Source organism: Tubulanus polymorphus, chromosome 3 (genome assembly GCF_964204645.1).
Source record: "Tubulanus polymorphus chromosome 3, tnTubPoly1.2, whole genome shotgun sequence".
Taxonomy (NCBI): domain Eukaryota; kingdom Metazoa; phylum Nemertea; class Palaeonemertea; order Tubulaniformes; family Tubulanidae; genus Tubulanus; species Tubulanus polymorphus.
In genome coordinates, this window is record NC_134027.1 from 2,253,946 (window position 1) to 2,266,206 (window position 12,261).

General features: G+C 37.0%; 3 protein-coding genes and 1 long non-coding RNA gene across 5 annotated transcripts; all 4 read left to right on the forward strand.

Annotated features, from left to right (window-relative positions):
• The first annotated feature begins 1,783 nt into the window (after positions 1 to 1,783).
• Positions 1,784 to 2,258, forward strand: LOC141902927 (uncharacterized). The gene is made up of 3 exons (XR_012618979.1): positions 1,784 to 1,894; positions 1,985 to 2,041; positions 2,127 to 2,258. It is a non-coding gene; the product is annotated as an uncharacterized LOC141902927 (long non-coding RNA).
• A 1,413-nt stretch (positions 2,259 to 3,671) lies between these two features.
• LOC141902692 (uncharacterized) lies at positions 3,672 to 4,670 on the forward strand. Its single transcript, XM_074790528.1, has 4 exons — positions 3,672 to 3,697; positions 3,840 to 3,909; positions 4,022 to 4,361; positions 4,474 to 4,670. The coding sequence occupies exons 2-4, from the start codon at positions 3,849 to 3,851 to the stop codon at positions 4,478 to 4,480; spliced, it is 408 nt and encodes a 135-aa protein (XP_074646629.1). The 5' UTR covers positions 3,672 to 3,697; positions 3,840 to 3,848; the 3' UTR covers positions 4,481 to 4,670.
• Positions 4,671 to 5,423: 753 nt separating this feature from the next.
• On the forward strand, positions 5,424 to 6,837 carry LOC141902567 (uncharacterized). The gene is made up of 5 exons (XM_074790359.1): positions 5,424 to 5,549; positions 5,635 to 5,691; positions 5,777 to 6,088; positions 6,178 to 6,510; positions 6,648 to 6,837. The coding sequence occupies exons 2-5, from the start codon at positions 5,637 to 5,639 to the stop codon at positions 6,704 to 6,706; spliced, it is 759 nt and encodes a 252-aa protein (XP_074646460.1). The 5' UTR covers positions 5,424 to 5,549; positions 5,635 to 5,636; the 3' UTR covers positions 6,707 to 6,837.
• A 470-nt stretch (positions 6,838 to 7,307) lies between these two features.
• On the forward strand, positions 7,308 to 11,447 carry LOC141901553 (hemicentin-2-like). Of its 2 annotated transcripts, XR_012618835.1 has the most exons (6): positions 7,308 to 7,351; positions 7,501 to 7,560; positions 7,667 to 7,981; positions 8,671 to 9,006; positions 9,099 to 9,525; positions 9,725 to 9,863. XR_012618835.1 is itself a non-coding variant. In XM_074788865.1 (5 exons), exons 1-5 carry the CDS (start codon positions 9,477 to 9,479, stop codon positions 10,963 to 10,965), a joined length of 1,035 nt encoding a protein of 344 aa, XP_074644966.1. In that variant the 5' UTR covers positions 9,180 to 9,476; the 3' UTR covers positions 10,966 to 11,447. The 2 variants fall into 2 exon arrangements, 1 of the variants encoding a protein (XP_074644966.1); XM_074788865.1 differs by lacking the exons at positions 7,308 to 7,351; positions 7,501 to 7,560; positions 7,667 to 7,981; positions 8,671 to 9,006 and adding exons at positions 10,131 to 10,466; positions 10,543 to 10,866; positions 10,955 to 11,447 and having other exon boundaries at positions 9,180 to 9,525; positions 9,725 to 10,039.
• Positions 11,448 to 12,261: the final 814 nt, after the last annotated feature.

Consider the following 12,261-nt stretch of genomic DNA (forward strand, 5'->3'; position numbering starts at 1 on the left):
CAAGAGTTTCGCATATCGGCTCTATTAGCATATCACCCGGATTATAACCAGTTTCCATATGTTTGAAATCGAAAATGTTGTCGGAGATGAACGTCACGAGCTACGTGATGGGGCGATTGAAGACAGGCCTCAAATTCATCCGTTCAAACGTTCATTTGATTCCCCAGCAGCTAGATAGGAAATTATTTCTGAATGAACTGATCTGAAATCCCATTACGCTCAGAATCACCTGCGGATCATATTTAAAAGCCTAGTTTTTCATATTTCATTTATGAAATTGATGTTCAAACGTGATTTTACCATCAGATCTCTGCCACTCATTTTAAAGTGAAATTAGCGTTTCATTAAAAAAATAACTTTTGAGAACAGCGAAACATAGCTTTTGCCTGGTTTATACCGAGGAGATTTTATATAGTAATTTTTCATCAAAAAGTTATCGACTGACAAGAAATGCTGCTGGCGTGGAAAAATATCCGTTCGTCAAAACACAGTTAAATCATATGCTTTGACTGAGGCAATGTAAATGAATGTTCTCACAATATTGAGACTCCAGGGAATCGTACCTCATCACTACGTTCGTTTACATTGTTTATCATTTCTGTACGATTTTCCACGTAAATTGTCGTTTAACCGAAATTGAATTGTCTCGTTTAGATGCACAGGTAAATTGACGCTAGCGGTCGTATTTTCTGATTTCGATTAGCAGTAATGTTTATTCCTGTTTCGGCGCGCTATGGATTAACAGCAATGTCTGTTAAAGGTTTAGTTAATCGAGTGAAAGAAAGAACGCAGTTTTTGTTGGTGGCTTTAATGAGTGCGTATATACGAGTTACGTAGGTTGGGGTTCTATTCAATTTTGATATGATACCAGACAGACGATTCGAAATCATTCGCCATCTATACGCGATTCCTGGTGTTAGAAACACGGGCCAGTTTTGTCTTTAAATTGACTAGAATTGTCTCTCCCTGATTAGAAATTAAAACTGTTATTTAAACCAGCCCTGGATCTATGTGTCTTGTAGTTATAGACATAAAGTGCGACTGTACGTTCTATATATGATTTTTCTGTCTCCTCGGTGATTGCTACTCGATATTTGCGTAGAAAATATACAAGCCATCGATGATGTCCACTATTTCTGATTTATAAGTGTACATAATAATGTACATAATAATATGGTACATAATATGAATGGAGATTCATGTGAATTGTGCTTATGAGGAATCATTTTATCTAGGTCTATATTTTCACGTTTTTGCGAACATCAAGATGCGTTGTTTTCAGAATCATGGAGTGCGTGTTGGTCACAACGTCTTAGACGGTGTCAACTATCGACTCGGTTTTATCGCTGCCTGTCCAGAATCGCGAGTTTCTAGCGGAATCGTCTGAAGAACACTGTCAATCAGTATGCAAGCGATACAACTCATTATAAATCATGCGATGAACTAAAACGATTAACTTCGAATATATATCTGTGACCGATAGAATAAAGCGACGGCTGAACCGTTCCATTGCAGAGTCTGTTTGAATGCCGACTGCCAATACTAATTTTTGATAAATAAAAAGGGATATAATGATTGATTTAACTGTTTCTTTTTGAGAATTTTAAGATTCGTACATCTGAAATGAAATACCTTATATCGCTAAGACGTATTATCATCACAGTAACGATTGTAACATATTGTGTAAAAAGTAACAATGAAATGAGATCAATGAGGAATATATGCCTATATATGTATGTCCATTACGAAGGCGTATGTGTTTTGCCAAATTGCTACCATCAGTGGTAATTGCATGTTGTGTTTTTGTTTGTGTTTATCAACACTTAATAAAAAGTATACATGTATGAATGCAGAGTAGACTTGTAATCGTACGACAAATTTTCTAGAAAATTGTGTAAGTTTAAGTATAATTTTTCTACTTTCTCTACGTATTTAACTCTTTCCTGGTTGCGGTTTGTAATTGTTTTTCGTGGTTGGGTTACAGAAATGATGGTTCGGTTATTGTTTACCCTGGTACTAGCCGTTATATGTACCTTCACAGGTAGGTTGGAAATTGTTCATTACATTTTATGACTCTCTTCTATAATTTCGCACTGACAGAATTCGATCCTGAAATTCCTTTTTAGAGGCTGCATCGAGGACCATAACGGTGATAGAGGGTAAGCCATTTTCACTGACTTGTAGAGTTCCGAGAAAACCGAGGTCGGTGCCGTTGGAATGGATGTACAAAGCTCCCGGTGAAGTCAGATTCGAGAAGATAATGACAAACTGTCGTGTTACGAGCATGCGTTTCTCTAAGTTAGGTATTTGGTCCTCGGACTGCGAGCCTTCGACGGGAACTTATAAAATCTTTTTCAATTATGCACGGGCTGCGAATGCAGGAGTCTACACGTGTGTGGTAAGAAATAAAAGATTAGACACGACCGTCGTCGTTAAAGGTATTCATTATTAATTTTTGCTTTGAAGAAGTATACGTATCTAAAGAAAGTCCCGCTTAAAACTGAGTTGATATATAACATTTCAAATTCAGATGCCGAATATACAATAAGAACTGAATTGCGCCCAGGTCCAAGATTGGAAGAAGGACGTTACGCTACATTTAATTGTTCAGTCCCACATTTGCCGAAAGGAAAGAAAATATTATGGTATTTCAGTAACGGTAATCGTAATGGATACCTCAGCAGTCGCGAGGATAGGTGTAGAGCGGATTACATGCCAATCGTTACAGATCTTGGAATTCAATTTTACTCATGTACACCAAACAGTGTTGAATTCACGATATCACACGTCGAGGCAGATAATACAGGTCAATATACCTGTATAGTGGGTCGCAAAAGGAAAACCGTCTCTCTTCACGTCGAAGGTTCGTTTTTTTAACATTCAATATCAAAGAAAAAACATTTTGTAAAAGATTACTGTCTTACAATCGTCATGCAGACATTATAGCAAGATTGGGTTTTTTTCATACTTAGAATCATATCAACTATAGTACTGGGTCATCATTGATATGGATATCATCTTCATTCGGTGGGGATTCGAACCTGACTCACGAGTTTCGAATCCCTGCTTATGAATGAGGATGTAATATGAATGATTTGAGTTCGTGATGTTGAATTGCGGTAGGTTTTTTCAGAAATGGGTATCGAGATTTTTCCAAGTCGAAGAAGACGACGAAACATGAAAACAATGGAATGAAACCCGACAATAAATATATATATGAAAATACATACATAATATGATATAAATAGTAAATAATATGATACAAATATACATTCAAAATCAACTAAATCTAGTTCTTTTTATATTTCATTGGTTAAAATGACGGCTACTTTCTTCTTGAGTTTGGCTTTGTAATTAAGCTTCGAATTTAATAATTCAGAATAATTTATTTAATCGTACGATCAAAAGAACCGGAACACCATTCAGCAATGTTATTTCAGCCGATTATGTGTAGGTGAAATATAGGTTAAATATGTGGGGTGAAAGTAAGTAATTATGGGAGGGAGAGAGAATGCGCATTCATATTTTGTTTGTTTTCCCTTTTTTCCTTTGAAAAAATAGAACTAATAATATCAGAACATTGTACTATAATGATTATTCGTCGGACTAATTCGTGGGTAATAATAATCCACCGTATTAAATTGGTTGCAGTTTGCGTCTGGATGAAATCATTTTCATCGAATTTGGTGACTGACTGGTAAGTTCTCGAAAAGTCCTATCATATTGAATTATGAAACTTATCTTTTCAAACTATTACCGATGTATTTCAATTCATTTTATGTGTTATATGTTTTTTTTCCAATACATTCAGATGTAATTTCTAATGAAATATGTTTTAGATATATATAATGGCTCGTTCGCTGTTTATCCTCGTTCAACTGCTGCTATCCACGTGTATCGTATTGTCGGGTATAATTTCAAACTCAACGACAACTTCTTATCATATAAAAAAATAGAATTTATTCACATCATGTATTCATCGAACATTAAAATTGTGTTTGTGCGCTATCTATACTTTCAGAAGTGGAATACAAGGTTGTGACAGAGTATCGGAATTATTCATTTGGGCGTTCTGGACTAGCTAAAGGTTCCTTCATCGTGGTCACCTGTAAAGCTCGTGGAATACCACCTGGTGAAGCGATGCTCTGGTATTACGAAGGGAAAGATAAAAGTGGATTTATTCGTGAAACTGCTGACTGTTCTCTGCGTACGGAATTGTCCAGACCTCTAGGCGTTACTGGATTGACGTGCGACAAGGATCAGACGAGGCTGTTTTTCGACCCCATCTGGTCTAAAGCTAACGGTCGTTATACCTGTATAGCCGGCAACAAGAACAGTACTATCCCTATTCATGTAACAAGGTTTGTAAACTTTCTATCTATACGAACCATTACTGAACTCTTAACTTGATGACGTGTGTCTTATTGGACTCCGGGAACGCCAATAGTGTCTTATTCTTATTGTACATTGTAGAAACTGAGCAAACTTTCAACTGAGCTAATTTTCAACTGAGCTTACTTTCATCTGAGCGAACTTTCAACTGAGCTTACTTTCATCTGAACGAACTTTGAACCGAGCTAACTATTAACCGAGTGAACCAGAACATGGTGAATACGACGCGTTCTGAAATACATCTAATCTGAAAACGAATATTGTGAAACTAATAAAGTGGCAAATTAGTATTAGAAATCAAAACCTGTTTAATTTAATGAATTTCCTGGATTTCTTGCAGAGGAGTTTGAGAAAACTGGTTTTCAATAAACAATATAGTTTTATTCAACTTGCACGAGGAAAATGTGCGGATAACATCGATAGTTGTGCCGTCAAAGAGGTCCTGGAACAACGTGTAATTAACACACATAACAACCCAGTTACTAGCAATGGTGTAGAAGAGCCGTAAAAGAATCGATGGGAGTATTACATAGTAACTATTTCTTGAGCAACAACATTGCCCGGCAGTAAACGGGCAGTAAACCCGGTGATGGAGTCATCTACAACCATCAGATTGGCCTGGAATTTACCGACTTTCCTCGATGAAATAAACCTACTTCCAATATGTCAGCGATATTTTTCTTTCGATATAACTGACAAGTATTTCTAAATCTCTAAGACTAATCACGTCCGTGAACGTGTGCTCACAATCCTAACCATATACGGCAGGTGGAAAATATCTTTGATTAAAAGCGACTCTCCAAGCACCCACCCATACTGAATCGTTTACTAAATGGAGTAGGATGCAAGAAATTATAAATGTTTCCAGTGGACCCAGTGGGCTTTCGTGTAGAATACATCGATTCAATTTATGTAAGAACACATCTGGAATATATGTCTATATTGCAAAAGCATGATTTGTTTTGCCAAATTACTGTGAATACGTCATTTCAGCGTCAGTTTACCATCAGCCGTTAAACTGCTACAATTACTAGTAATTGTCTGCTTTGTTTTGTTGGCGTTTATCGACGCTAGCAAAGATTTTACATGTATGAATGCAGATTGATCGAACTATAAGCCTGGTGGATGTGTATGTATGACGTATTTTCTAAGGAGTTGTGAGTTAAAGTTTCATTTTTTGGTACATTTTCTTTATTCTTTCCTGGTTGCGGTTTGTAATTGTTTTTCGTGGTTGGGTTACAGAAATGATGGTTCGTTTATTGTTTATCCAGGTACTAGCCGTTATATGTACCTTAACAGGTAGGTTGGAAATTGTTCATTACATTTTATGACTATCTTCTATAATTTCGCACTGACAGAATCGGATAATTAAATTTCTTTTTAGAGGCTGCATCGAGGACCATAACGGTGATAGAGGGTAAGCCGTTTTCACTGACTTGTAGAGTTCCGAGAAAACCGAGGTCGGTGCCGTTGGAATGGATGTACAAAGCTCCGGGTGAAGTCAGATTCGAGAAGATAATGACAAACTGTCGTGTTACGAGCATGCGTTTCTCTAAGTTAGGTATTCGGCAATCGGACTGCAAGCCTTCGACGGGAACGTATAAGATCTTTTTCGATTACGCACGCGCTGGGAATGCAGGAGTCTACTCGTGTGTGGTAAGAAATAAAAGACTCGACACGACCGTCGTCGTTAAAGGTATTCATTTCTCTGCGCTTTGAACGAATTCTTTAAAGAAAATTATTCCCTTTTTTCTGAAATTTCAATCGATACAACATCAATTTCAGAGGCCGAATATTCGATAAGAATTAAACTATACCCACGACCAAGATTGGAAGAAGGAAGTTCTGCTACATTCAATTGTTCAGTCCCGGATTTGCCTAAAGGAAAGAAGATATTATGGTATTTCCGTGATAATGATCGCAGGGGGTATATCAGCAGTCGCGAGGATAGATGTAACCGGGATTACATGCCAATCGCTAGAGATATGGGAATTCGATTTTATTCATGCGCACGAAACAGTGTTCAATTTACTATCTCAGAAGTGAAAGCAGATAATACAGGTCAATATACCTGTATAGCGGGTCGTAAAAGGAAAACTGTCTCTCTTCACGTCGAAGGTTTGTCCAATTACAATTACAATTAGTTTAGTTACCTTACGTACCTTATGTTTTTGTCTAGAATCAAATCTGAGGGGGTTGATGATTGGTATGAATATTTGAGTTCGTCATCTTGAATTGAGGTATTTCCTTTTCAGAAATAGGTATCGAACTTTTTCCCGACCGAAAAAGACGAAATCTAAAGACTCTGGGCTGAAACCGGATTATAGAATAGAATATGCATGGTATATTGATTGTAGCACTCAATATTATCGTTGTATCTAAAATTGAATATACGTTTCATAGTTATCATAAAATCGAGTTCTTTTTTATATTTCATTGGTTTATAAAATGACGGCTATTTTCTTCTCAATTTTGAACGTGACGTTTGGCCTTGTGAATAAGAGTCGACGTTGATAATTCACAATAATTCATTTAATGCATATAATAATATGTATTCAGAATAATGATACATAAGTTCCATTGATTTCCTGAATTTTTGCAGAGGATTAGGAATCTTTTTCTTTTTGATAAACAAGATAGTTTGAGTTTTAATCTGCACAAGGTGTGCAGATAACGTCGATCAAAGATCATACGTTTTAGTTGTGGTTGAAATTATTCAAATGTAAAGGATCCCCATAAAATACGATAGAACGTAACGAGTATCAATTTAGCGATCATCAATGGAAATATGTTGTGATGAGGCGATTGTTTGGAGCTGGTAATTGTGAAAAATTCATTGATCGTTTATTTGCTTATTATAAGATTGTTATGTCCCAATTACAGCTAATAGCAGCTAAAAATGATGCATACTATATTGATGGCCGTTTCTGTTGCCATTTTCCAACCAAATCGGAGACGGGTAAGTGTTAATTCTATGTCTATTTGTTTGTGTATATATCTATTGATTCTTTAGGAAATGAATTGTGAAATACTGTTATATCAAGCATAACTAAAAGAGAATTCATTTTATTTATCAGCTGAGATATAATAAATTGATGTTTGTTGTAGAGTGAAAAATGGATAAATTACTGGTTCAATTGCTGGTATTTGCATGTATCGTATTTTCGGGTATGATTTCAAACAAAACTCATTGCCACATTACTTTACCGCTGCATGTGATCTATTGATAATTCCTGTGGTCATTTATAGAGTAGAATATATATATTTTTTTCAGAAGCTGCAGCGCGGACGAAAACGGTCAAAGAGGGCGATTCGTTTGAATTGGCTTGTAGAGTTCCGGAAAAGCCAAGCTCTGTGCCTTTGAAATGGATGGTGAAGTTACCTGGAAGGGCAAAACCTGTGCTTCTTAGCTCAGATTGTAATGCGCACTGGGGGCGTTACACTGAAATAATCGGTCTTAGTTTGGTATCCTGTAAGCGCCGTTCGGGCATATATAAACTAGTCTTCAAAAACGCACTTGTTGAAAGTGCAGGTGTTTACTCCTGTGTGTTAAGGAATCAAAGAGTCGATACAACCGTCGTTATAGATGGTAAGTCGATGTCCTAAATGAAATGCATGATATTTTCTACAACAAATTAAACAGTGGAACCGCGTTATAAATAAAGACCACGGATTTTTAACGATTTATTGCTTATTGATAACCGAGATATAATTAATAAATTAATTAATTACTTTACTTCTTTAAACTGAGATATTACTGGATACAACGAACTAATGGTACGAACACATTTTCTGGTCCCCTAGTACGGAAGCGATAAGGGGCCTCGAGTTGTCGTGTTCCAACCCGACAAGTCGCCTTATGTATGTCGACATAACGCGATATATAGCGTCAAGTCGACATAAATATGTCGACATATCATGACGTTTTCACGACAAATTTCGCTTTTTCGCCCATTTTCCACGGGACAAGCCGTTATTTGAAGACACGTCTAAATGTAAGATGAGGACGCCAGTAATATGACGACTGAGTTTCAAGTCGTCATGAATATGTCGACTTGTCGCGAGGAAAATGGTCGAGAAAACGAAATATGTCGTCAAAACGTCACGATATAGCGACACGATATATCGCGGTATGTCGACATAAATATGACGACTTGTCGAGTTGGAACGCGACATCTCGAGGCCCTTTATCGCTTCCGTACCCTAGGGTTCGTTGCAACGAGGTTCCACTGTACGCATGATACCTTGAAGAAGTTGTTTATTGTGAATCATTTTCAGAAGTGGACTATACGGTTGTCACAGAAGTGTCGCCACCAGGTCGTGAACTGGTCGAGGGCACGCACGCCAGTATCTCCTGTACTGCTCGCGGAATACCGCCTGGTAAAAAGATGTTCTGGTTTTACAATGGGAGGAATACTAACGGATTCATCAGCGACCCTTCCAGAGGATGTAGAATAAAATGGGGATCTTTGACCAGAATGCTCGCTATAACGTCTTTGACATGCAGCCGGGAATGGATGAAACTTGACATTAGTTCCCTCAGCCTTGGAAGCAGCGGTCATTATAGATGTCTGGTCGGCAATAAGAACAGTACTATCTCTATTAATGTAAAAGGTTTGTAATTATTCTGAGGTTTTTAGATTTTTGAACTTTTCGTTGAGTTGGATCCTTTATTTATTCATGTATTCATTTTTCTTATATTGTAGAAGCTGAGCTCAGAATTATATCGGTCAAAAAGCGTGAACTAAAACTGGATTAGAATCACCGAACAATGTTTGAAATTCCTCTTTGAAAAACTATATTTCACTTTTTAAACTTCGATTATGTTTATCTTCATCGTTCAATGTTTGTGGTGTTTTTGATAGCAAATAAACATAGACAATTATCGACGGAGTTGGCAACATTGCAAAATAGCTCTATTATCAGATGAAATAAAAGTCGATATTCTAGGATAAATAGGTTAGCGCAATAAAGGTCCGTAAGTGGTCCATAATTCCTTTCGATTGTGCGATTGTGGTTTATTTGTTTATTTGGTTTATCATGACGAATATAACTGAAGTAAAGAGCGGACATTTTTCTTTAGAATGATAATGTTTGTACACGTAGGAATTTTATGCTTCGTCGGGTTTTCGGGTAAGTCACATTTCGATACTGATCTGATTCTGAACTCCACACTCGGACCTGTGCTGAATAGACAATATATATAACATAACCCGCTATATCTGTTGGAAACATTTCAGATAAATGTTTGTATCTAGTGGGTTTTAAGTATGTACTACTTGGACTACAATACAACCTGATATAAAATTCAAAAACTGATGTACATTTGCAGTAATTGCGGCAAGGACGATCACAGTCGAAGAAGGAAAACCGTTTGAAATACCATGTAGATTCCCTGGCAAATCACCCGGCAGATCTTTGATGTGGATGTTCAGAGATCAAGCGGGTACTGAGCCTATCCATATTGCGAATGGTTGTCGCCAAATCAGAGAATTCGACTCGAAAAGTATCGGACTTCGTTACGCTACTTGTCGGAGACGTTCAGGTTTCTATAAATTGACATTTACAAATGCACTCCTGGAAAGTGAAGGAGTTTATTCCTGCGTGGCTGGCAACCAAAAGATTGATACCACTGTCCAAGTAACAGGTAAAAGACCTCTCATTTAAACTTTCGTAATATACCAGTTTCTACGAATTTATTGCAAATCAAAGGTTTTCTTCTTGTTTTCAATATTAAGAGGCAAACTCTAATTACAATGTGACAACATTGATTGATCCATTTACACCAACACCGGTTATAGAAGGTCAGACGTTTCGAATTGTGTGCAACGTTCCTGGTCGTCCTACTGGGAAAACGGTGCAATGGTATTTCGACGCCGGTCCCGGACGCAGAGGCAAAATCGCGCATAACTGTCGTGTAACAAGGAGTTCACTGGCTTGGAGCCTGGGTATTCGATACGCGAATTGTGATCGTTCTACGTTATCTCTCGAAATGATGGCTACTCCTAAGAATACAGGAAATTACACATGTATCATAGGTGAACAGAGAAGTACTGTATCATTGACAGTGAAAGGTATTGCTGACTTGCGATCTACTGCTATAAGTGATGAATCTGTCCTGCTATCTGAAATTATTCTGAAATGTTTCAGATACTGATTTCGCGGTTGCTGCCGGTTTAATGCCCGGCAATGAAGTCGTTAAGGGATCACGAGCTAGTTTCTACTGCACGACGAGAGGTCTCCCCGCTAGCAAATCCGTTAGATGGTACTTTAAAAGTCGTACTCGTTCCGGATATATCAACTCCGGCTGTAACCTAAACGGCCTAACGGAATATCTTGGTATTGAAGCGATTACATGTAGAGGTGATGCTATTAGTATTCGTCTGGATATTCCACGTGTACGTGCAGAAAATACCGGCAGTTACATATGTATTGTAGGTAACAAGAGGCGGACTCTTCATTTTTCAGTAACAGGTTCGTATTAGCCTTTATGAATTGAAAATTGTGGAAAATTTGCTTTCAGTCGAAACCTCTTTAATCTATGATTTTACTATATTTTCAGGGGCAAATTGAATTAACGGCCACAAAACACAGGTTAAAATGTTAAAACTGATTTTATTAAATAGCGCATCTCATCCCCTAAATCGCACTGATTTGTTTGTATAGATGGCGAGTCTGTTCTACGAAGTCATTTTGGATTTCATTTACGACAATAAGAAATAGAATTTTCATATGATTATCAAATATCATACAACTTCCAAATTTAGATCAGTTACATCGACGACACGTTATCAGCCTGGTCACGTGATAAATATCGGTGTATAAAAGTCATTTAATTGACGTCATTATCTAATCACGTGAGTTAGATTTATATAAAATTAGATTTTTCACAGCTTGTTTTCGAGGCATAAACAAATATTGTAATTCTCAAATAATAAATAACGCCTATTTACATCGAAATGCTAAATGTGAAACGTGAAATCATTACGTGTAAGTTGTAAAATTCTTATTAAAAAATGTCTCGATCTGTATGATTCTGTATTCAATGAAAATAAAATTCCATTTCATCGAATTTATTAAGAATATTCTTTATTCAAAATATTTTCACTAGATATCAAGTGGTCATGTATCTGATATCGGATCCCCTGCAATCAGAGAATTCATTATGGCAATCTTCGGGATATGAATGAAACATTACAGTTCGGCCTCTCTTACCAGTCGAACATGTAGCCTCACTTGCGGCGCGGTGCTGCAATCCATCACATCTCTTTTCTTAGTGCTTTAAAATATATGGAATAAGAATAACGATGAAGATACCGAATGAAATTAACAGATAATCATTTTAATTGGAAAAAGTTTTTTGCGTGACTAATTGATTCATTAAATGCTCTTCGCCGGAGGAATGTGACCTTTCTTTTAAACTTACGCGAACTGCAAATATACACATCTTGTCATTTACAATTCCTACATTGCCTATACTTACTTTCCTTTTCGTCGATCCGGATTTACACGGGTAGCGACAAGAAAAACGTAGTTGAAATTATATCCACATCACTGAGTGAACATTCGAAAGCATAGTTTTCTGAAGACATTAAAAAGAAATTGCCAACATCTATACACATCAGCGAATACTTTCCTAATTTCACCATATGTGTACAAAACACGCAGCTACTCTTTTCTTGCATTCATATTTCGTCACCGAAATCATACATTTAATGAATTTGTAAATTAAGCAATCTACGTATTAGGCCAAAAAAATTGATACCTTGTTTCTCCGCTCTGCTGAGCTTAAATGTTGACCCGGCCGGCCGCCTATCTACCCTATACATTACTTTTTGTTAAATCGTGATCAATTTCACCATAATAACA

What these genes read in the sequence shown, in the direction of transcription:
- LOC141902567 (XM_074790359.1), top strand. Translation starts at nt 5,637, where the DNA reads ATGATGGTTCGTTTATTGTTTATCCAGGTACTAGCCGTTATATGTACC. An exon ending in CACGACCGTCGTCGTTAAAG is followed by an intron (nt 6,089 to 6,177) that starts GTATTCATTTCT and finishes CATCAATTTCAG; the next exon opens with AGGCCGAATATTCGATAAGA. An exon ending in TGTCTCTCTTCACGTCGAAG is followed by an intron (nt 6,511 to 6,647) that starts GTTTGTCCAATT and finishes TTTCCTTTTCAG; the next exon opens with AAATAGGTATCGAACTTTTT.
- LOC141902692 (XM_074790528.1), top strand. Translation starts at nt 3,849, where the DNA reads ATGGCTCGTTCGCTGTTTATCCTCGTTCAACTGCTGCTATCCACGTGT. An exon ending in CACGTGTATCGTATTGTCGG is followed by an intron (nt 3,910 to 4,021) that starts GTATAATTTCAA and finishes CTATACTTTCAG; the next exon opens with AAGTGGAATACAAGGTTGTG.
- LOC141901553 (XM_074788865.1), top strand. Translation starts at nt 9,477, where the DNA reads ATGATAATGTTTGTACACGTAGGAATTTTATGCTTCGTCGGGTTTTCG. An exon ending in ATGCTTCGTCGGGTTTTCGG is followed by an intron (nt 9,526 to 9,724) that starts GTAAGTCACATT and finishes GTACATTTGCAG; the next exon opens with TAATTGCGGCAAGGACGATC. An exon ending in TGTATCATTGACAGTGAAAG is followed by an intron (nt 10,467 to 10,542) that starts GTATTGCTGACT and finishes GAAATGTTTCAG; the next exon opens with ATACTGATTTCGCGGTTGCT.